We start from the raw sequence: 24,062 nt of genomic DNA, 5'->3' as shown, positions 1-24,062 counted from the left end.
ATTTTGGAACTACAGCTTTATACCTGTGTACCACGTTAAACAACTATTGGACCCCAAAAACTTAAGCTGTTAGAGGATGACACAAAAATGTATGCCAAGCTAACATGGTCACCCTTTGAATGGGTGGAAAGGTTAATTGTGGTTGTCTTTTGGTCATTTGTCATTCCTTTTCATTACTGCTTGAGGTGTTTTATGTTTTAGCTATGTTGCACGGCACTCTAGGGGTCTGCCAATCTTGTCCCCTCTTGTTTCTTTTCATTTTACATAGAAATTTGGCTTGGCTTGGTTTTTGCTATATATTCTGTGACATTCTCTCAGTTTTGTAATTGTATGTTCTGGACTTCTAGGTACCATATTGCATTTAGCTTGAGAGGAATAATTTGCTTTGTATTTGTGTAGGTTATTGTGAAGAGTGGTGATGATTGTAGACAGGAGCATCTTGCTGTGCAGCTTATTTCTCACTTTTATGGTAGGTGTCCTTTTTCTAATTATTTTGGTTTTGTTTGTGGAATTTAGTTCTCTCTCCTCGTTCCAACTTATGACGAATTCCTTAGAACCTTTCCTGTTTTTAATCCTTCCCTCTCCCTCTCCCTCTCCCTCACTTACTGGTCAATCTTTTGTTTGATTAGGTCAGATAAGATGCTTTCTTAACACCTATTAAAAAAAGAGATGCATTGGGGAAACATTGAACTGCATACTGTTTTCAATGTGCCTGGATAAAATGCCCTTTAGAGGGTTCTCTTTTTTGCTTCTGTTTCACTATGACTAGTTGATGATAGAGCTGTTTCTTGTTTCAAGTTTTAAAGTTGTTTTCTGAGAATCCGTCGAAACCCACTTCAAGAAAGCTAATCGGCACTTCTAGGCGAAGAAAACAGACCTTGAAAAACAGGTGCAAAATTGTTGACTATGTCTCAATATATAAAAAACACATCAGGTGATTTTTTCAAATCCCCAATTGAATAGGATTTGCATGAGAAAGCTCCTGACAACTCCAACATCCGTATTCTTCTGTCTGATTTAGAAGCAATCAACAATACATTCTCTAAGACAGCCAACAATCCTGTTAACTCCCCTACTTCCTGATCATTTAGATTCCTTCGAAACCCAAAATCCCCTACATTCTCCTTTGACGTTTTACTGTTATTAGTTGTAGACTCATGATTAGTGAACTCCTTGTCCTCTTCTTTGTAACTTTCACCTATATTTAATGAAAGTTTGTTTCTTATCAAAAAATGAAAAATAAACAACATGCATCATCTCTATGCAAAGCAAAACTACATCTAAGGTATTTACTCAATGAAGCTTTCCACAATCCAGTTTTAACATAATAGCAGAGAAGGAAAACCCCTCAAAATCTGCAGCTACTGATGCTTACAGAAACGACCAAAAGCTAATTCTTCCCCAATGTTCCTCCAGTCCACCCCATTATATTCTTCAAAGATCTTATGCCGTTCCATCCAAATAACCATACAACCCCGCTGAGTTCATGCTTTTTTATTCCTACCCGGAATCTTGTGCTTCTCACAAAGCAAAGCATATGATGCAGGACAAGAGAAAAGGGCTGCTGTCTTGCTACTTTATTAGGGCAAAAATCTAGAATAGACAGAACTTCAAACAACAAACAGTAGAGAAAAGAGAGATTTAAGCTATAGAATCAAAGCTTTAACGTAGATAGATGAGTTCTAGGGTTTAGGAACCCAAAAGAAACTCTAAAATCTGAATTGTCAGAACAATATAATGCATAAACTGTCAATTACAACCTAAGCCTTAAGCTTATATAGGGAAACATAAACCTTAGATGACTAGGAAAGCATAAACCTTAACTAACTAGGAAAACATAAAACGTAGCTAACTAGGAAAGCATAACGGCATATCCTTATTGATTAAGATCTAATAATCAAGAAACTAGACTCCTAATCAAACTAGGAAATGAACATTGGAAAGTTACTAAATTTTGGAAACCCTAGCAGATGCTCCTGCGTCAGCATACCATGGGAATCCTCCTACTCCAAAGCAACTGGGCATTGCAAGAAAGCATGGTTAACACTTTCCTCTCCTTTCTTGCACAAAATACACCAATGCGGGAAAAAACATACGTAAGGCCTCCTCTTTTTCACAAGTCTTCATAATAGCGTACAACATTATTGTTGGGCCCAAAGTCCTACAATAATGACATTCTTTGTCAGTATGCGTGAGGTGTGCTATTTGTAAAATTTATCTTGTCTGTTTTTAATCTATTTCCCACAACGTTTTATCATCCTAACATCTTTTCACTTTGAATGCCAATGTATATTTATATTATGTTGATTCTGTTCTCCTAGTACATCTTTAGTACTATATTTTACCCTAGTGGAAGATGGAGTATTTAGTAAATATTCTAAGATTGACATTTTTTTTTTAATTTCGTTTGTTCAGTGTCAGTTCAGATTTCATGGCTCCTCAACTGCATTAGAATGAATGATTTAGCCCCTTATCAGATGTTCCAGGCTGTTTTATCTTCACTTGGGGACCGACCATCCCATTTTTTTTGAATATTTAACCCTCTGCTTGCCACTCGGTGCTGCAGAAAATCCTCTTAGGTTTATGTTGTGTAATCCAAGGATAAACATATAGTTGTTTCTGCGATTATGAAAAGGGAGGGGGAAGTTTTTCCTTCCAAGTATGTTGCTGAAATATCCTGACATAAGTGAAATTTTTGCGAATTTGATATTGGTGGAAAACAGTAGCAAAAGCAGGATATTTTTAACAATTATTGCCAATTTTATGCAATGTGGAAAGAAGACAGAGAGAATGGAGGAAAATAGTTTACAGTGGCTCTGGGTGGAAAAAATTTGTGGTGAAGAATGGCTTTAGATTAAACTAGAGGAAATGGTGGTTTTTTACCTGTTTCGTGGGAAAGGATTTAAAGAAGGAAAATAAGTAGAGAGGCTGGGAGAACCAAAGCATAACCTCTGTTTCTGCGGAATCGCCAATCAACACCATTGTATGCCTGCAATTGGGTGGATTTAGCAGGGTAAATGTCTGCAAAATACCGAGAGTTGCCCCTTTGTTTTGACTGGGTTTGAAACAACAAAAGGGTGCTCCACTATCAATTAGGTATGGGCCAGGGTTGGGTGTTTTAAATTTAGTTGCTTACCAAAAGGTTTTGGGCTGGGCTTAAGACACAAATCACAGTCCAATTTCACATAAAAACCCCAAACCCAAGTTATTTTCTTTTATAACACTGTAAATGGAAGCCAATGACCATTTGGTCTGGTGGTGGTACTCAGTCTCCCCTTTGTGGGAGGAGGTCTTGAGTTCAAATCTCATGGATGACAGTTGTTGATTAATAAAAATGGAAGAAGATGCTAAAAAAGAAATGCTAACCGTTGGAGTGGGGTCCAAATAGGTAGTTTTTGAATCCAAACAACTATAATGGCTGGCTAAGCTCCAACCTTGTTATAGATACACAATTTTATCAAATTTATTAGTTTAATTGGTGTGCTAATGAGTGATTTAACATTTCCAATGTTTCATTCAAAATATCCATGTTTTTAAGCATATATTTTTGTTGAACCAATGTCGAGTGATTTATCCAAATCATTTCCTTGTCACATTTTGTTTCACAGTTGAACACTATAACACTCATCAAAACTAGTTGAAGGCTATAATCTTTGAATTGTGATTGCAGATATATTCCAAGAAGCTGGTCTTCCCCTCTGGTTGCGCCCTTATGAAGTCTTAGTTACTTCCTCTTACACAGCTCTCATTGAAACAATTCCAGACACGGTAATTCTGTACACTTGTGCTCTTTAAGTGAATTGATAATTTCAAGACTTCACTACCTCTTTAATAATGTAGTTTGTTGTTTTGTAGGCTTCACTTCATTCTATCAAAAGTAGATATCCCAACATCACGAGCTTGCGAGACTTCTTTGTTGCTAAGTATCAAGACAATTCCCCAACTTTTAAACTTGCCCAGGTAATCTGCACCTCCATAAAGCAGGTGTCGTTCACAATTTGTTGTTATTAGCTCAGCTTTATCCTCATTATGCTTCATTGTAATTGATTGCATGAGGGGAATGGGAAAGTAGTAAGACTATACTTTTTTTTTATGAGAAATAGAAACCTTTCATCAAACAAATGACAGAGTACAAACAGTGGACAAGGAATCCACTGAAATTCACAAAGAAAACCACAACAACTAGGGGTGCTCAACTAAATTACATTAGCTACAATACAACAGCCCCTTACCAGTAAAACCTCAGCTACATCCACTATAACACTGCTGCTCCCCAATCTGGAAATATAACAGAAAAATAAGACTCCCTAAAATCTGAAAAAACAGATGCCCATAAAGACGCCAGAAAATGAACTCTTTCCCATAACTGATTCAACTCTCCCCCCCCCCCCCCTTAGCATCTTCAAAGACCCTTCTATTCCTTTCCATCCAAATAACCCAGAAAATTGCTATCATAGCACATCTACCTAAACCACACCCCTTTTCTTGCCTCCAAAAAATTTAATCTTCTCACATAAAAGAGTATTGCAGGAAGCAGGAGTAACCCAGCTTAACTGCCCCTCCTTGAACCATTGGGCCCATAAAAAAGAAGGCACTGGAAATTGAAGAAACAAGTGGTTAATACTCTCAGCCTCATTCCTGCACATAATACAGGGGGGGAATAGAGAAGAGGAAGGACGCCTCCTGTGAACCATATCACAAGTATTAATCTTCCCATGAACAATAATCCAAACTAACACACAATAATCCTTTGGGGGTATCTTGGCTTCCTAAATTACAAGAGAAGGTGAGAATAAAGAAAGGGATGGGTTGTCCAAGCAATGCTTTGAAAAAGACTTGCACGAAAACAACCCCAAAGACTCTAACCTCTAAATCCTCCTATCTAGTTTGTGTGAATCAAGCATAACACATTCTAGGCTGGACAACAAAGCTACCTTCGATATTATTGGTTGCCCTATTTCCTTTTTTCTTTTTTTCTTTTTTTTCTTTTTTCAAGGTGTTGGTTGAGTCGAACTTAGTAAGACTATGGATGCTCTTGATGGAAATGGGAACTTCCAAAAATTGCCTATAATCAATCTTCTGTCTTTTTCTGAATATTATGGTTATTTTGTCGCAAGTCTAAGAAGTAAAGAAGTGATAGTATGTATAGGAGAAAAAGATACCAAGGGCAGGGAGAGAAGATCTTCAATCAATTAAGCATAGTCAGTACCTTGTTCATCAACAAAGGAAACCATAGATGCCAATTGTCCTGATTCGAGTTTTTTTGTATCTTTGGAAAACATTGTAGGATCAAATTCCTCGCTGAAGCATATTTATGAAAATAAGAAATGAGATTCACAGTGAGTTATCCTCTTTTAAGTTTTTAATAGAAGTATCAATTTTACTAAAGAAGAAGAAATTACAAGAACTGGATGGACAAGAAGTCCATAAGGAACACAACAGAAACCAAACAAATCCCTCCCAAACGTAAAACAGATGTAAACCTAACAACAACATGATTCAACATATAAGACCAATCCAGGTAAAACAAACTAGAGGGGACATCCTTAAAATGTGTAGACAATGAGGCCCAAATGAAAGCATCAGTTTCATATTGAATGATACATTCCTTTTATATCTATAATTTTTTCATATTTCATCATGAGGTCAAATCATATTGGTTGAAACTGTGGTTGCTCTTGTAATTTCATTTGATCAATTGTCTGGCTTACAGCACGTATATATCTGTTTGAGGCCCTATCTGCCGTATCTGCCTTAACTGAAGCCATGATATCTTTCTGAAGTTTCTGTTATATACAAGCGTTTACCCTGCCCCTTCTAGAAACCTATGTAGTTAGTTTTTGATAAGGCTTTTACAGCTTATGGCATATGCATAATCGTTTATTTGATTAGATTTATTACTACATAATAAGTTGGTTTTGAAGCTCTCTTTTCATATGTAAGTTGTGGATAATTCCATGCTGATAGGAGGTGTTAGTCTTGACAGAAATGAGTTGTGGACACCCTGATGTAGCCAAAACTTTGAAAAAGTTTTTCATTTTGGTTTGTTTATATTAAGCAAAACTTGTATGTAGGTGTTGTCAGTTATATACAGGGAGTAAAATTTCGTTTTTTAAGGGTATAGAAATTTTAACACCAAACTAAAAAAATTTCGTCCTAATTTCGACAATTTTGCCGAAAGTTTCGAAAATTTCCCGAAATTCTTGAAATTTCAGCGAAATTTTCGGCTCGAGGAGGCGGAGACCAGAGGGAAAGAGGGGAGGAAGAGGCGAGCTGGCCTCGTCGCCAACCGTCGCCGGAGGCAACAAATCGAAGAGAGATCAGAGGGTGATTGGGGAGGGAGGAGAGACAAGAGAGGGAAGAGATCTTGGAGAGAGAAGAGATCGGGGAGGGAGATGAGGAAGAGAGGGAGACCGGGGAAGGAGGAAAAGAAGGAGAAAGGAGGAAGAGAAGGAGGGAGGAGGAAGAGGGAGGAGAGAGGGTGTCTGGACGTGGGTCTGGTGGCTGGGCAGTGGGAAAGATGAAAGAGAAGGAAAGAAGCAATCACGGGAAGAAAGAAAGAAAGGAAGGAAAGAAAAGAAAAAGAAAAGAAAAAAAAAAAAAAAAAAAAAAGAGGAAAAAAAAAAGTTTAGGGTTGGTTGGGGTTTGGGGTCAATTGAGAATTATAATTAGGCTGAATGAATAATCTTCATTATACTGTGTATATTTATACAGGATACAAATACCAAAGATGGTAAGTCAACTATACAATTAAAACTGCTAACTTATTGCTAATTGACAACTAATTACAGCTAATACACGCTAACTCTCCCCCTCAAGTTGGTGCATAAATATCGCACATGCCCAACTTGGATAGCGATGTATGGAAAGAACCACTAGTCACGGCATGAGTCATCATATCAGCCAGCTGATCCGCACTCCTAATATAAGGAACCTCAATCACACCAGAATCTAAATTATCCTTGATGTAGTTTCTGTCAAGCTCAATGTGCTTGGTTCGATCATGCTGCACCGGATTATTAGCAATTTCAATAGCCGCTGTGTTATCACAAAAGAGCACCATCGGTTTTTGGGGACCATACCCGAGTTCATCCAAGAGAATTTTGAGCCAAGCAAGCTCAGTAGTCGCATGATGAAGGGCACGGTATTCCGCTTCTGCACTAGATAAAGATACCACCTTCTGTTTCTTACTCCTCCAAGTTACCAAGTTGCCCCCAACAAATGACACATACCCAGAAGTAGACTTTCTATCCAATTTGGATCCAGCAAAGTCAGAATCAGTATATCCCACAATATCTAGGTGACCATGCCTGGAGAACATAACACCTTTACCTGGAGAGGATTTCAGATAAGCCAAAACACGATTCACTGCATCCATATGTCTATCACTCGGATTATGCATAAATTGACTCACAACACTAACTGCATATGATATGTCAGGTCTAGTATGAGCTAGATAGATCAACTTCCCTACTAACCTCTGATACCTCTCCTTGTTCGTTGGAACCTGATGAGCGTAAACAGCTAGACCATGGTTCACCTCAATAGGAGTATCCACAGGTTCGCAGGCAGAGTTACCAGTTTCGGCCAAGAGATCTAACACATACTTCCGTTGAGAGAGAAAAATTCCTTGCTTGGACCGAGATACTTCAATGCCCAAGAAGTATTTTAGAACTCCCAAGTCTTTCATTTCAAACTCCCTGGCCAGATAGCTCCGAAGCTTCTCTATCTCACGTATGTCACTGCCTGTAACAATCATATCATCAACATAAACAATAAGCAAGGTAATGTTATCACCATCCCTTTTATAGAACAGAGTGTGATCTGCCAAAGCTTGCCTAAAGCCATACTTTCTCATTGAGTAGCTAAACCTGCCAAACCAAGCCCTCGGCGACTGCTTCAATCCATACAACGCCTTCTTCAGCTTGCATACTTTACCTCCTTTTGGTGTAAATCCTGGAGGAGGATCCATATACACCTCCTCTACCAGATCACCATGAAGAAATGCATTCTTCACATCAAACTGTCGTAGCGGCCAGTCCAGATTAACTGCAAGAGAGAGTATGACCCTAACAGTGTTCATCTTGGCTACAGGGGCAAAGGTCTCTTGATAGTCAATCCCATAAGTCTGGGTGTAACCCTTGGCTACTAGTCTAGCCTTGTACCTGTCCACTGTCCCATCTGACTTATACTTCACCGTAAATACCCACTTACACCCTACTGTCTTCTTTTCTCGAGGTAACTCGACCATCTCCCAAGTAGAGTTCTTCTAGAGAGCCTCCATCTCCTCTACCATAGCATTCTTCCACTTGGGGTCTCCAAGGGCTTCCTGAAAATGACTAGGAACAGACACAGAAGACAACTGAAGGGCAAAAGCTAGATGAGATTTAGACAACCGATGATATGAGATGAAATCAGACATTGGATAAATGACATTAGAAGATGACTTGGAAAAACCAAACCTATCAGGTTCTTTACGATCACGAAGAGGATATTTCCTACCCTGACCACCGACTTGTAAATTCAAGTCAGCAGAATCTGAAGCTACAGTGGTAGGATCCAAATAAGAAGAATCTGAAACTATAGGATTAGAGTCCAAATCATTATCAAAGGTTATAGGAGAAGAGACATGTACCTCAGAATTAATCTTGGAAGAGTCATTCGATGGCATGGTAGTATCATCAAGAGAAGTACTGGAATCAGAAGGAGGCACGGCAGTAGCATCTTTGTTCCTTCTTGTATAGTGTTTTTGGAACAACTGTGCTGGCCTTTCACCCCTACCTTCTTCAGGTTCGGATTCAGTCTCCATAAGATTTGGGGTATTAGAAATCTCCCCCTCACCCAAAGTAGCTGAATCCTCCCCCTTACCTGAAATCCACAATCTTTTTTCTGCCAACCATAATTGTTCCTCTTCCTTACTATTAATCTCCCCCGGAAGAGGAATCAAAGACACATCCCCAGAAAAATAAGACACTCGTTCACAGAATTGAACGTCCATAGATACATAGTATTTGCCCGTAGGGGGATGAAAACACTTATATCCCTTTTGGGAATTAGAGTATCCAAGAAAGACACACCGAATAGCACGTGGATCAAGCTTATCCCTATGAAGAGAATGAACATGAACATAACACACACAACCAAAAATCTTAGGACAAAGATTAAGGGTAGAAGGAATAGAGTGGAACCGTGATAACATCCTCAAAGGAGTTTGGTAGTCAATGATACGGGCAGGCATTCGATTGATAAGAAAAACAGCAGTCATGACAGCATCTGCCCAGAAACGTTTAGGAACATGCATAGTAAAACATAAGGCCCTAGCTACCTCTAGGAGATGCCGGTTCTTACGTTCTGCTATACCGTTCTGTTGTGGTGTGTAGGCACACGTTGTCTGGTGAAGGATGCCATGGAGTTTGAAGAAATCAGCAAGAGACTGATTCACAAATTCACGACCATTATCAGAATGAAAAACCTGAACCTGAGTATGAAACTGTGTGACAATCATTTTGTAAAATTGAGGAATAACATGGATAACGTCACTCTTAGACTTTAGCAAATACACCCAGCTTACCCTAGTGCAGTCATCAATAAATGAAACAAAGTATTTATGACCCGAAGCAGACGGGGTAGAAAAAGGACCCCAAACATCAGTATAAACACAAGAAAAAGGTTTCGAACTTTTATTGGAACTGAGTTTGAAAGGAACACGATGATTTTTAGCATAAATGCATTGTTCACATCTTAAGCTAGAAATAGAAACATTGCAAAACAACTTAGGAAATAAACGTTCTAAGTAGGCAAATGAAGAATGACCTAAACGACAATGCCATAAAAGAATTTTTTCCCTATCAGACCTCTCTCTCTCTACGTGAAAGCCGCGACTAGATTCGGATTGCAATGCCGTGGCCCCCTCCAAGTAGTACAGACCTCCTCTCTCCTTACCAATGCCAATCGTCGTCTTCGTGAGATTGTCCTGAAACACACAATGAGTAGAATGAAAGGTTACAGAACAGTTGAGACGCTTGGTAATCTGGCTAATAGAAAGAAGGTTATTAGAGAGAGTAGGTGCAAGTAAGACAGAAGACATGGAGAACGTGGGAGAAAGTGAGACATTCCCGGCCCCTGTAACTGGCATGGGAGTCCCATCAGCAACCTGAACAGACTTAACAGGTGGAGATATTAGAGAATCAAACAAGGAAGAATTACTAGTCATATGATCAGTAGCCCCTGAATCAATAACCCAAGTGTTATTAGCAGAAGAAATGAAGGCTAAACCAAAATTACCTCCTTGAGAAGACACTCGTGAGACATGAGAAGCAGAAGAAAGAGATGTGTCAGCAAGGGCAGCCTGAGAAGATTTCTTGTTCTTCCTCTCAGCTTGCTTCAGCTTATACCACTCCGGGTAGCCATGCTTCTTCCAGCAAACGTCGACGGTATGTCTGGTACCATTGCAGTGAGTGCAGCGACGAGTAAGAGGGTCAGATGGACCATAAGTAGGAGCAGGAGGTGAGGCTGACCGAAGGCTACCCTTCTGGACTACCAGGGCTGATGCCTCAGAAGAAACTTCAGTTCCCATTGTAACCCGTCGTTGTGCTTCACGACGAACCAGTGAGTATGTCTCTTCCAGGCTGGGCAAAGGAGAAGTCGCCAAAACCCGACTGCTAACTTGATCCAAACTGTGATCAAGACCTGCAAGGAACATATAAACTCTATCTTCGGCGATGCGCTTCCTTTGCTTTTCAATATCAGCCGTACACTCCATGTCATTAGGCCTCCGATAATCTAACTCTATAAAAATGGAGTTCATCTCATTGTAGTATTCTGTGAGAGTCCGACCATCTTGACGTAGCTGAAAAGTTTTCTTCATCAGTTCATAAACTTGAGAAGAATCAGAGACATCCAAATAACTCCTCTTAACAGCATCCCAAACCTCCTTTGATGTTCCACACTGAACAAAATGAGACATAAGGTTAGGTGTCATGGAATTAATAAGCCATGATTTTACCATAGCATCCTCAGCTTCCCATTCATCATAGGCCGAATCATCAACAGCAGGCGCAACTTTCCTTCCAGTAATATAGCCTTTCTTTTTTCTACCTGCAATATGCATCTCTAGAATTTTTGACCAAACACGATAATTTGTACCATCCAATTTCATATGGATTTGAGAGGAATTATCCTGAATGGTCACAGCAGTTGGCATCTTGCTGTCAGGAGTCATTTTTCCGTCAGACATATCAGATATGCTTAATTCTGTTAACCAGAAGGGTGAAAAACAGAAGTTATAAAAGTCACTGATTTAAAAAACAGAAATCACAAAACCAGCCACGCAGAAACAACTTCTGGACCCTGTGCAATCTGGGTTCTGTTATAAGCAGAGAACAGAAACCACTTGTTGGAACAAAGGATCGGCGTCAGAAAGAATCGTGGAAGGATCGGCGGCGCTGCAGGCAGGAAGGATCGACGGCGCTGCAAGCAGGAAGGAACGACGGCGCTGCAAGCAGAAGGGATCGACGGCGTTCCTGGATGGCGGCGGCGTCGTTATCTGGGCAGCGTCGTCGTCGTCTGGGCGGCGTCGTCGTCAGCTGGTCGTCGTCTTCTGGGCAGCAGCGTCGCCAACTTCTGGGTGGCGTCGGCGTCAGCTGGTCGTCGTCTTCTGGGCAGCAGCGTCGCCAACTTCTGGGTGGCGTCGGCGTCTGCTGGTTGTCGTCGTCTTCTGGGCAGATGAATGTAGGTACAGAAAATACTAGTATTTGTATTTTCTAAGTATTTTGTAGAATTTAGGGTTTGCTTTCAGCAAGAATAGAGATTAGGCAGCGGAAGAAAAATCTTTAGCCATCAGCTCTGATACCAAATTGAGAATTATAATTAGGCTGAATGAATAATCTTCATTATACTGTGTATATTTATACAGGATACAAATACCAAAGATGGTAAGTCAACTATACAATTAAAACTGCTAACTTATTGCTAATTGACAACTAATTACAGCTAATACACGCTAACTGGGTCTTTGTGCAATTAGAAAGAAAAAAAAAAGTTTGGGATTTCTTTTAGTTGTTTTTAAATTCTAAACCCTAATACATTTCTATAAAAAAATAATTAAAAATACCTTAAAGAGTCTAAATCCTAATATCTTATACCATATCCTAAAGAATATATAGTATACATTATAGAGTATATAAGATTTAGTGTATAGATTATAGAGTATATAGGATTTAGTATATAGAGTATATAGGATTTAATGTATAAATTATAGAATATAAATAATATACTAATTTTATTTAATAGTATTTGTCTCCAACGCGCATTATATTCATGTTATATCACATGAAACTTACTATATAATTTAGTTTCTTCAATATTTTTTATCAATGTAGTAGATAATATGTTAAATAAACATATGGTAAAGTTTCATTCAAAATTTTCGTATTTTGATAGCAATTTCCGTCTAATTTCTGTCGAAATTTAAAAATCTTCGAAATTTCCTCAAAATCCGAAATTTTATTCCTTGGTTATATATGCAATTGTATTTTGTGGAGATGTTTTGGTTGGGTTCTTTAAGTTAGTTATGAGAATTGGGATTCTGGTACTCAAATTTCAATATTCTCCATTGAGGTGCACCATTATCACTTATATGTGTAATTTTTTTCTTTTTATCCAAAAATTAGAACTGCTCTGAGTCAATGATATCGTGCCTCCTTGTTGCATTCAATTAGATAATTTTATTGGAATCTTGTGTGCTTACTTAATAAAGAGGCTTGGATTAAACTTCTTCTTTCCCTTTTTTGCTGCAGAGAAATTTTGTTGAAAGTATGGCTGGATATTCCCTAGTGTGCTACCTTCTGCAGGTATGGTATCCTCACCCCCCCCCCCCCCTCCCTCCCTCTCTCTCTCTCTCTCTCTCTCTCTCTCTCTCTCTCTCTCTCTCTCTCTCTCTCTCTCTCTCTCTCTCTCTCTCTCTCTCTCTCTCTCTCATCTTGATGAATTGGAAAGCTTCTATTAGTTAACTTCTTTCTGATGTGGAGTAGTTTCAGTTTCTGTGTAGTTTTGTTTTATGGGTTCTTGTGGTAGTGGTTTCTTTTTTCCAGTTCTAGAGTCCTGTTTTTGTAGGTTGAGGGTATCCACTTATGATTGTACTCTTTTCCTTTTCTAATATAATTTTCTCGTTTCCTTGAAAGAAAAAAAAAAAAAAACTCTGTAAACACAAACATGTGAATTGATAATACTGACATGGAGTTGCGCAGAGTAGCAACCCCAAATCTCTCTCTCTCTCCTCTCTCTCTCTCCTCTCTCCTCTCTCCTCTGTAAACACAAACATATAAATATGATAATACTGACATGGAGTTGCGCAGAGGGGCAACCCAAAACGGAATTGAGCTTCAAGGCATATGTTAATTTCAGAAATGCCTTTTTGTATTTCTGTGTGATATCATATGTATATCACCTTGTGTTTACATGTGACTGGTTAGTCAACTTGTACATGTTGAGATTTAATTTTTTGGAGGAATTTGGAATTGGTAAAAAACTATTCGTGTTAGTTGTTTGTTAACTTTTATTTCACATGTGGCAAACTCATTTATGTGACTGGTACAAGGAGATACAGTTTCTTTTGATAAAAATGCAATTAACAAATGACGTGGCTTTCTGAAAATTTCTTGATATTGGTCTGTCCAAGGAAGTATTCCTCAAACTTTATGTACTTTCCCTCTTCTTGCAACAAAATCTTCTACTTCCTAAAATTTAACCAATATTAATATGCATGACTGTAATAGTGTGGGATTTGTAATTATGTACATGAGAGAGAGAGAGAGGGAGAGAGGACCGCAATGGATAGAGGAGGATTTATTCATAATATAAGCAAACCAAATCCTATTTCTATGGGATCAAACATGATGTAGATGAGAGAGAGAGAGAGAGAGTCTGTGGGTGTGCACTATACGTTAACCTTGGCATCTGCCATATGATATACATGTGAAAGTGTCACATGTCCATTGACATTGAAAAACCTACTATATAATTGGCATTCGTTCTCATTTCAAAAGCATGTGCTAGGGGAGTGTTTAGTTTCTCATGTATCTTCTATTCTTTTAGTTTCCCTTGTTTAGTCATTGGAAGGTCTTGGAATTGTTTTTCACCAATGTGTTTGTTGTTTAGATAAAGGACAGGCACAATGGAAACCTCTTAATGGACGAAGAAGGTCATATTATACATATTGACTTTGGCTTCATGCTCTCCAATTCACCTGGGGGTGTAAATTTTGAGAGTGCTCCATTCAAATTAACACGTGAACTTCTTGAGGTAAGAGATGTAGGCTTGCATTGTTTAATTTCGCCTGCCATATTTTGTGCAACAATCTTCCATGCTGCTTGTTATTTGCATTTTCAGTGTGTACCAATTTTGCTTTTAATTGTGGAAGTGAGTGGAATGTTCTGATTATGCTAGGTCATGGACTCTGATGCTGAGGGAGTTCCAAGCGAGTTCTTCGATTATTTTAAAGTAACAATAAGACACTCTTATGCCGTTTTTTTTTTTCCTGTACTTCTATGTCTTTAGATGGCTTGTTCATATTCCCTGGGGTAAAACTCTCTTGTGGTCTTCAGGTTTTGTGCATTCAAGGCTTCCTTACATGTCGGAAGCATGCAGAGCGCATTATTCTTCTTGTTGAGATGTTGCAGGTAACTCCAACTTTATCTTTCAATGGCCTCATCATTTTTTATTATTTACTCTTTTTGAATGTCATGTTACAGTGCATTTTTGTGGCACAGGGATTCCTGTTGTAATGACTGACTAGGATCTGTAAGGATCTTGTAGTTTTAGATGGTTACCAAGCCTTCTTGGGCATAATGTTCGGGAGCTATTTTTGTTTCTTACAGTGCAGTGACAATTATGTTAATTCCCTAACTATATTTTGATCATTTCTTTTGTACTCCAGAATTTTCATTGAACTGCAGAGTAAATTGGAATTCCATCCGGGTTTCTTTTGTACAGTTTGATGTGCATTAAAAGAATTTGTTATTTCGTTTTTTTTTTCCCCCAAAAACACTATTTTCCTTGTTGGGTTTTCAAATCTTTCATTGGCCCAAAACAATTTTTCTGTCCACCCTTCAATAAAATGGTATACTTTTCCGTTTCATATGAATAGTATCAATGTCATATTTCCATAGTCTCCTCAAGATCATATGGCACTCATCCATATTGACCAGCATGATTATTTTGTCTTGGAGGATCATATGCTCCTTCCATTTCCTTGAATAGAACCTCTACATAGTCTTCATCATCGTTGTGATCTTCACCAAATACTTGACATCCATGGTGCATATTCAGTGGGGTTGTGGTTTTGTATATGTTTTTTTTTTTTTTAAGGTGTTTCCTAGCTCTTGTAGTATTTATGTTGTACTTTTGTGGACTCCTTGTCCACCTCTTTGTTCTTTTTCACCTGTTTAATGAAAGTTTTGTTTCTCATAAAAACAAAAAGAATGACTGACCAAGGGTACAAGCCACCTTTATATAGCTGTAAAAGAGTAAGCCCATGAGTCTTATTAAATGTGGCTCTTGGTTAAGAGAGAGTGAGAGAGAGAGAGAGAGAGAGCTTCATTGTCCACTGAATGTACTGTTTCTGTTTTTATTTCTATTCTATAAAATGTTTCTCATTAAAAAAAACACTCAAAAATGTGTGTGCATGATTGGCTGACTCAAGCTACTGTTTTAAAATGTTTTTGGACCAGGACTCTGGTTTTCCATGCTTTAAAGGTGGTCCACGGACGATACAGAACCTAAGGAAACGATTTCACCTGAGTTTAACGGAAGAGGTTTGACTTTGTTTTCTAGTTTTGTACTTAAATTATGCAATGTTTCATTGTTATGGCTGTAACAATGTTCTTCGATATTTATTCTTTTTATCAGCAATGTGTATCCCTGGTGCTTTCCCTGATCAGCAGCAGCTTGGATGCATGGCGGACGCGGCAGTATGATTATTATCAGAGAGTTTTGAATGGAATATTGTGAAGTTCATTCTTGATGATCACATGGTCTTATTTGACAAAGTCAACTGAGTGTTGATAAAAAGTGCACATGCGAGTTGGCTGTGGCTTCTGAGTTTTTCTCGGAGGTGTAAAGGATTGTTTATAGTGGTTTTGGCCTGCTTTTCTGGGTGTGAGGAATTTGTAATTGTATCGGCAAAACTACCTATTCAACATCTAGAAGGCTAAATTTAATTCAGCAGGGTATTTTTCATTTTTCCCTTGTTTCATGTAATATGGGACTCTGCTGGCTGGTGGGAATTCACTTATTCTGGAGGAGACAGTGCGGTCCTCCTACCCGTCATCGGACTACCCTCACTGTACAGATTGATTGCAATTGAGGACAGATCAGAAATCCATTATCTATCGAAGCCATATTTTCTGGGTGTAATGTCATTGTAACACACTTTACACTGGTTAGTGATCTGAAGGAGCCGACGTCATTGATTTTGTAAATCTTCCATTTCCAATTGAAGTTGATGTAATCTTCAAGTCAAAGCGCGGGAAGGCTCCAATCTTCGAGAGGTGGTCTTTGTTCCAGTCTGGTCTCAATTGGATGCATATTGGCATCAATATGCCAAGAGTCTGATTTTTTCCATGTACTTGTATCAGAAAGCTGTCAGCAAAATTCTTGAAAATCTGTGTGATTGTATCATGTGTAATTGATCGCATTTTATACAGTGAAATCTGTGGATTGAAATTTCATCATATATGGAGTTTTCGTGGCATTGATTTTTTACTCCAGTTTGTGTATCATTCTAGGCTCATCGTTGTATGTCGTGTAATTTTATTTTATTTTTTTGGTCGAAAATATGTCGTGTAAGTTTGTAACAGCTCATTGCATGTAGTGTAAGTTTGTAGTGGTTTTGAATGGTGTTCTGCAGTGTGATCCGTGATGTCTCGTTGATTGACTACAGGCTAATTATATTATCTGGGCAAAAAATTTAGTAATGCTCCGTTAACTGTAGACTACCAAATTTTACTCTGTCCACTGAAAAAATTAAATAAATAAATTGGTTTTCGGCCCGTTAACATGAGTAATCCTCTTTTTGAGGGTTAATTTGTCAATTCACTTCCCCATCTTCTATTTTCTCTTTGTTTCTTCTTTTTTGTCTTTTTATTTGGCCAATTACAATAAATTAATAAATTTTTTTAAAGTTATATATTAATCAATGTACTTTTTCATAATTTTATTATAGTTATCATTGACCAAAATGAAAAAATATAAAGACTTAATTTCACTTTTGGTCTTGTAGTTTGAATTAGGTTTTACTTTAGTATCTTTAGTTTTAATTGTTATGATTTCGGTCGTGTAGTTTACAAATCATTGCAATTTTAAGAACGCGTTAACATTTTTGTCAATTAATTTGTTAAATTAGTCATTTAATCAATAATGGTATGTAAAATACATTATCAAAATCGAAATGGTTTGTAAAGTACATGATCAAAAGCACAACAAATTTGACGATTTAATAAACGAAAATGCTAAGATGTCATTGAATTGCAACAATTTATAAACTACATGACCAAAATCATAACAATTGAAACTATATGAACCAAATTGGAACTTAGCTTAAACTACATAGACCAAAAGTGAACTTTAGCTAAAGATAAATTACAATAGATTAATAAACATATATTATTATGCATATTTAGATTTGTATTAGGTTTGTGTTTGATTACTATGTAGTAAAACGACTTAGGGTTTAATTTTCGAGTTTTGGACTCTCGAAACCTAAATCATAAACCATAAGCTCCATACCCTAATTATAAACCCTAAACTCTATTTCTAAACCCTAAAACTCATTTATATACCATAAATCTCATTTCTATACCCTAAATCAAATTAAGGGCAACGTCATAATTTTATGCTCAAAAGTAATGAAAAAAACAGAATGAGCAAATTGATATTTTCCGATACATTAAAATATATGACATTAGTAAGTGGATTGGGCTTAGTAACTAAAGTGAGATTAAATTTCAAAACTCATTCACCTTTATGAGAAAAAAAAAATTCACATTGACCATTATGTAATATTGAAATATTTTATTAAGGACTCTGACTTTTAATTTGAAAAATTAAGGACTTTGACTTTTTTCAATTTTGCTAATTAAGGTTATTTCATTAATTTACACATTTTTCATCCAAATTTTCGTTTTCATAGCACTATGTGCCAATCACGTGAAGTCTTTTTTGAGGGCAAAATGGTCCCTTCTATTTAGATCTTACCTTTTTTCCCTCATGCACCCTTTCTCCCTCTAAATTTTGGTTGATCACTCCCTTCATAAACGGTGCTATGAATGGAAAATGTGTAAATTGACGGAATAAACTCAATTAGCAAAACTGAAAAAAGTCAAAATCTTTAATCTAATTTGTGAAGCAAACTGATACAAGTGTAATAGTCTGGAGAGCAAAATGACATTAATCCATAGTAAAAAGCATGAAGAAATTTAGGCATCCATCCCAAAACCAATTGGCAATGAGAAAAGTAACATAAACCCTTATAAGTCACTATGCAAGGTTATAATTTTCCAATGTAGGATAACACTCTACATTCTCACACGCCCCCGCACGTGTGGTGTCACTTAAACCAAACACGTGGACAACTCATATTGAGTGACGTGAAATACGTGTGGCTACTCAGCCAAACACACGTGGGCGAACATGCTCTAATACCATAAAAAAATTTAGGCGTCCAAAACCAATTTGTGTAAAGAACAATGTAAAGACAATTGTGGATTAATGAAAAAATAATAAATATATTAATAAATAAATAAAGAGTGAATCAAATACTTCCGAAGAAATTGCAGTCATCAAGGATCAATCTCAATTAATGGGTTGAGATTATCCGAAAAGTAATTACTTAAAATTTCTTCTTGTTTTTTTATTTTGTTAAGACTTAAGACTTGAAATTTCTTCGTTAACAAACTAACATACCGAACAAAACTCCAAAAGTTCGCACGATTACCAAGAAAATAAGTATAAGGCTGAAGGCCCCAAAGCAGCAATCAGCAAAGCTAACAAAAAACAAACCAACCGTCACTCACAAAAAGCATCTTCTACGCAAACAGTGCCACCCTTGGCCTTACGGCAACTCGTGAGCTGACTCAGTCCTGAAACTCACTCTCATGGATGATTCCTCTCGCAAAAAACTCAGCTCTCGCCGTCGATCATGGTGTTGCTCACTCACAGTCCCACCTTCAAGCCCCGAAGCCCTCACAAACCCTCACTCCAAACCCCTTCGCTTTCACAACAAGTCCGATACTTTCTCCAAACCCACCTCCAACTCCATCCCAAACTCGCCCCAGAGCTCCAAATCCGGGTTGAGCTTCGTGGGTCGGATAGACCCTCGTCGGATCTTGTCCCCCGGCCGAGTCTCCCCAATTGATTCGAGTCCACTTCCCGATTCGATCCAAGAACTCGGACCCAACCCATCTCCAGCCGTCGATTCCAAGACCCAGATGAGATCCGAGAGTTTTCGGGCCCCGAGCGAGAGGTTCCGAGTCAAACCGGAGAGTGTGTCTGGTTGTGAGAGCAATGTGTTCGACGTGAGGTTGAATTTGAGAGGTAAAAAAGGTGGGGGTTTGGTTCTGGAGCTGAACTCGGAGGTTTTGAGCGCGAATTCGGAAGTATTCGCGGGTTTAATCACCGAGTACAGAAAGGGCGTGGCGGGGAGTGGATCTTGTGGGTCGAAAATGTGTAGAATAGAGGTGCCAGAAGTTGAGAATTTGGCGGTTTTTAGAGAAGCCATTGAGCTTATGTTTGAGGACCAAATCACCAACCGCCTCTTCAGGATGGGAGTGTATAGGGTTATTGATGTGCTTGAGGTCAGTGCTCGCTTTCCTTTCGCTTCTTTTTTTCTCTCTTTTTCTTCTTATAGTTTTTGGTGTTATGTCAGTTTCTAAATTTGGGTGTTAGTGGAATTGCCAATTTGGTAAGGACTAGTATCATCTTTTTTTCTTCTCTTTCCTTTTATGGATGGGTTTGAAATTCTTAGCTTTGTCTATGAGCCTCTTGTAATCTTTTGAGTTTTGAGTGAGTTAGATTGTGAGGAATTAATTAGGACTTAGGAGGAGACCATAATAATAGTGTCAGAAATTAATTTATGCTTTATGTTCCTACATATGGCTTAAGCTAGCTTTTTGTTGGAATTAAGGTTCTTGCAGTTTATGTGAGGAAGTTAAATAAAAATAAGACGAATGCACAAATTGGATGGTTTTAAAACGACTAATTATTTTTTACCCCTTTAATTGAAATATCTATATACAAAAATGTAGTAAAACTTGTAGTACACCAGGCATTCTCCTTTACATTGTCTTGGTGTTGATGGCAAGATGCTGATAGTGGCTCTTTTTCTTAAAATCTCATTGTCTTGGATTTCGGAAATAACACATTATATTTAGGTGAAATTTAGAGTTGGATTTGTGACCCCAAATCTCAAATTACTTTTCCACATCAAATTTAAAATTTCCTTGTTTAGTTGTTTATGAAGCCAAATATGGAAATCAAAATATGCTGTTCCTTAAATCCCGAGTTTTGTCTAAATACCAAGTGTAATTTCTCCATCCAAACACACCCTTAATATTCACATATGAATCTGATGATTGTCTAAGGAAACACAACTCAAGTATTCCTTTGTTTGGTTGCAGAATAGAGTCATCTTTTTACTGTTTTGGTAATAAGTTAATAGCGTAGCAGTAAATCCTGTGTTAGGGTATAGCCTAATTGGTACTTGGTAGCCACACATCTCCTAGAAGAGTAGGTTCCAAGTCCGAATTTCTCTCCCCCAAAATTTGTAAGTTTGTAACTGCTAAAGAAAAAAAAAAAAACCAGAAAAAGAAAATAAAGAAAAAATGAGGGTGTTGTTTAAGTTTCTGCTCAAAATTTTTATTATTCTTTTGCTTCTTCCAAGTTTTCTCTAAAACAAGCAATGCAGGTAAAAAGGATAGAAAAGAAATAACAGGCACATCTACAATAATGTATTTGGTAATTAAAGACACAGAATTCTAAAGCTACCTAAGACTACGTGGTCATTTAATCCCAAAGGACCAAAGACTAACAGAAATGAGATATACCATGACATATATTGTGTGGAGCAACCATTAAGAAAGCTACTAAGTATGCAGTTATCCGCAACAGAAAGCACATACTGTAATTATGGTAGCATTACTTCTCTGTACCAATCTTAGGTTTGAATGAATAACCATCACCTGTCATCTAATTTTCTTTTAGCTAGGGTTATTTGGATCTGGCGTAGAAAAATAGAGTTGTCATGAAATGCATATATATTTCCAAGTAAATTACTCCATCTATTAGTACCATAAAAAAACTCCATCTATGCATCCATTCCAAATGGTGATGATAGATGATCCGTGTTGCCTGCTAGTTTTAGTATGGTAATTTATATTTTTCCCACAAAGGGGAGACTGGGTGCCACTAAACCAAATGGTCATTGGCATAAACTTGCCAAACTTAATTTCACATAGCACGTATTTCTCTTAGTACATAGATCTGTTGAGATTGGCTTCATTGATGAGCATGTCATGTCGTTTTCAACTGGTTATTCCCATGCCGTTTCTAGATGACTTTAATTGGAAATCGACTGAAGTATAAGTGGTTTAAATTTTATTTGGGGAAACATGATGCTTTGGTTCTGTTCTGAGTTATTTATTTGAGAACTGTTTTTTTGTTACATTGTACAATTACATGTTATCATTATAAGATTTAGTTTGTTAAAAACATGCAATAAAAGTTTAGGGCCTGTTTGGTATTCTATTTAAAAACTATTTTTTGTTTTCAAAAACAAAAAAGCAAGTTTTAGTCAAGAAAACGTGTTTGGTAGACCATTTTTAAAAACAGTTTTTAGAAAAAAAATTCAAAAACATGCCTCTTTTTAAAAATGATAAAACATCGTTTTTCTCATTTTTTTTTACACTTCCTTTTTTCTTAGATGTCATCATTTTTTAAATTTAAAAATTGTTTTCAAATTTCATACCAAACACGTTTTCAAATTTTAAAAATTGATTTTGAAAACTCACATTTAAAAAAAAAATCTTAATTTTTGAAAAAAAAATTTGAGTAGGATACCAAACGGGCCCTTAACTTTGCATCTTTTGCTTACACTTTCAATTCATGCTCTACATATCTGATTACCATTCATCTTTTCATTTAGTGATGATTTGATTTGTCTACGGAACCAGCATTCTGAGGGAAAAATTGTTCCCCTCCTAAAAAAATGACATAATAAGTTAGCTCTCTCTATGATTTGAGTTTTTCTTTTCCCAAACATAGATTGTCAGTGCATACCTTTCATATCTCAAACTTGTTACATGCTAAGTGAAATGATACACTCACATGACATGTACACTTGATGTTGCACATTAGCTGAAATGAAAATGCACTAATAGATATACCTATTGACCACCGGCCCTTGTGGTGTAGTGGTACATCCTTCGTTTTGAAAGGGATGTCTTATGTTTGACTCTTATCCTAATGGAGCAGTTACTTGAACCCTCCAATGGGGGGTAGAGAGGGATAGGAAAGGAGGAAGGATGCTCCCAAAGTATATGAGTTGAAGAGTGGTTTACAGAATAAATATATTTACTCATTAAAGTATATGAGTTCTGGGGAGCTTTATGATATTTCCCATAATAAAATATCCATTCAAGTTTTTTGAAGCTTCATGGTGTATGGAGTATGTTATTTTTATTAGTACACGCTTGTCTTTAATGGGGGCTTTTCTATTTTTACTAGGTATCAGCAGGCATCATGTTCACTAAGGGTGTCTTGTCCTGTTTAAAATACCTTGAGGCTGTTCCTTGGACTGAGGAAGAGGAGGAGAAACTTAGGGGCCTTTTTACAAGGTTTAAGTTTGATGATGCAACAACTAGAGACATCTTGGCCAGACTTTACTTGATTGACTCTGTAGATTCTGAACAAAATTTAGCCAGACAACTTGTTTGGTCTATCACAACTTGTACAGATGTCAATGCAAGGAATGAGCTAAAGTTGTTAGTCAAGGGTCTCCTGTGTAGAAGTTCAGTCTATGAGAAGGACCATCATGACCTCAATAAGGAGGATATCTATGCTGTGTGCTGGTCATGTCTGGGTTCACTAGTTAGCCTCTTTGAGGAGGCCGCTGACAACGTTTCTCATGAGAGACCAGTGAAGGAGACTGGTAAGCCTATGATTGAACGCATCTCAAGGCAGGTTGATAATATCAACTGGCTTCTAGACATCCTGCTTGATCGGCAAATGGCTGAGGAGTTTGTGGATATATGGACCAATCAGGGTGAACTGCTTAAAATGCATGGCCATACATCTCCAATGGTCAGGTATGAGCTGAGCCGAGTTTCAGCAATTTTATTCATTGCAATGGGGACCAGAAAACTGCATTGCCGGTCAGAGTCAAGATCAGGGATTCTCCAGGCATGGTTTGGTCCAATGCTCTTGGACTTTGGTTGGCTGCAGAGATGTCGAAAGGGGCTTGACATGAAGGGTCTGGAGGAAGCTATGGGTCAGACACTCCTTACACTACCCTTGACGCAGCAGTATATGCTGTTTATGGAATGGTTTCGATATTTCTCCAAACACAGCAGTGACTGTCCTAATCTCAGCAAAGCCTTTCAGATTTGGTGGCGTCGATCATTCCTAAGAGGCTCAGAAACTTATGCTATTGAATCCAGGTAACTGGCAGAACATGTCAATTTCTACTCGCCACAGTAGTGTAGGTGAAAAGATTATGAAACTTCTGGAAATGAATAATGTAGATCAGCAGTGTAGATTTGTTGTAACAGCTGTTAGAGCATGTAATGTCATCATAATTTCAGATTTTAGTTTTTCTTCCAAATGTCTTGTCCAATAACCGTGTTTAAAGCCTCTAAGATTGGCTCCATTACAAAGCCTAAACCAATATATGCAACAAGTAGCAAGGCAACATAGCAGCTATAAAGCCTTAAAGAATGAAAAATTAAGAACAAGTTTTTAAATAAAACTTGGGGTATTTTCTTTCTTTGAATCCTATCTGTCTAGGATCATCA

General features: G+C 37.6%; 2 protein-coding genes across 4 annotated transcripts in view; both read left to right on the top strand.

The window, feature by feature from the left end:
- LOC147285925 (phosphatidylinositol 4-kinase beta 1-like) overlaps positions 1-16,761 on the top strand; it is a 29,015-nt gene extending 12,254 nt beyond the window's left edge. Inside the window, exons 8-16 of one of the 3 annotated variants that reach the window (XM_086239986.1) lie at positions 400-469; positions 3,671-3,768; positions 3,856-3,960; positions 12,798-12,851; positions 14,158-14,301; positions 14,446-14,499; positions 14,604-14,678; positions 15,729-15,812; positions 15,907-16,761. In XM_086239986.1, the coding sequence (XP_086096112.1) occupies positions 400-469; positions 3,671-3,768; positions 3,856-3,960; positions 12,798-12,851; positions 14,158-14,301; positions 14,446-14,499; positions 14,604-14,678; positions 15,729-15,812; positions 15,907-16,008 (786 nt within the window). In that variant the 3' untranslated portion in view covers positions 16,009-16,761. Of the gene's footprint in view, positions 1-399; positions 470-1,970; positions 2,097-2,415; positions 2,547-3,670; positions 3,769-3,855; positions 3,961-12,797; positions 12,852-14,157; positions 14,302-14,445; positions 14,500-14,603; positions 14,679-15,728; positions 15,813-15,906 lie in introns of those variants that run through there. The other 2 variants (XR_015121738.1, XM_086239987.1) reach the window with 2 other exon arrangements.
- A 2,289-nt stretch (positions 16,762-19,050) lies between these two features.
- LOC147285924 (PRLI-interacting factor) lies at positions 19,051-23,944 on the top strand. Its single transcript, XM_086242679.1, has 2 exons — positions 19,051-19,850; positions 22,777-23,944. The coding sequence occupies exons 1-2, from the start codon at positions 19,152-19,154 to the stop codon at positions 23,710-23,712; spliced, it is 1,635 nt and encodes a 544-aa protein (XP_086098805.1). The 5' UTR covers positions 19,051-19,151; the 3' UTR covers positions 23,713-23,944.
- Positions 23,945-24,062: the final 118 nt, after the last annotated feature.

This window comes from Dryas octopetala, chromosome 4 (genome assembly GCF_963921425.1).
Source record: "Dryas octopetala chromosome 4, drDryOcto1.1, whole genome shotgun sequence".
Taxonomy (NCBI): Eukaryota; Viridiplantae; Streptophyta; class Magnoliopsida; order Rosales; family Rosaceae; genus Dryas; species Dryas octopetala.
The sequence above is the reverse complement of the archived record's forward strand: the minus strand, read 5'-3'. Positions and strand labels throughout refer to the sequence as shown.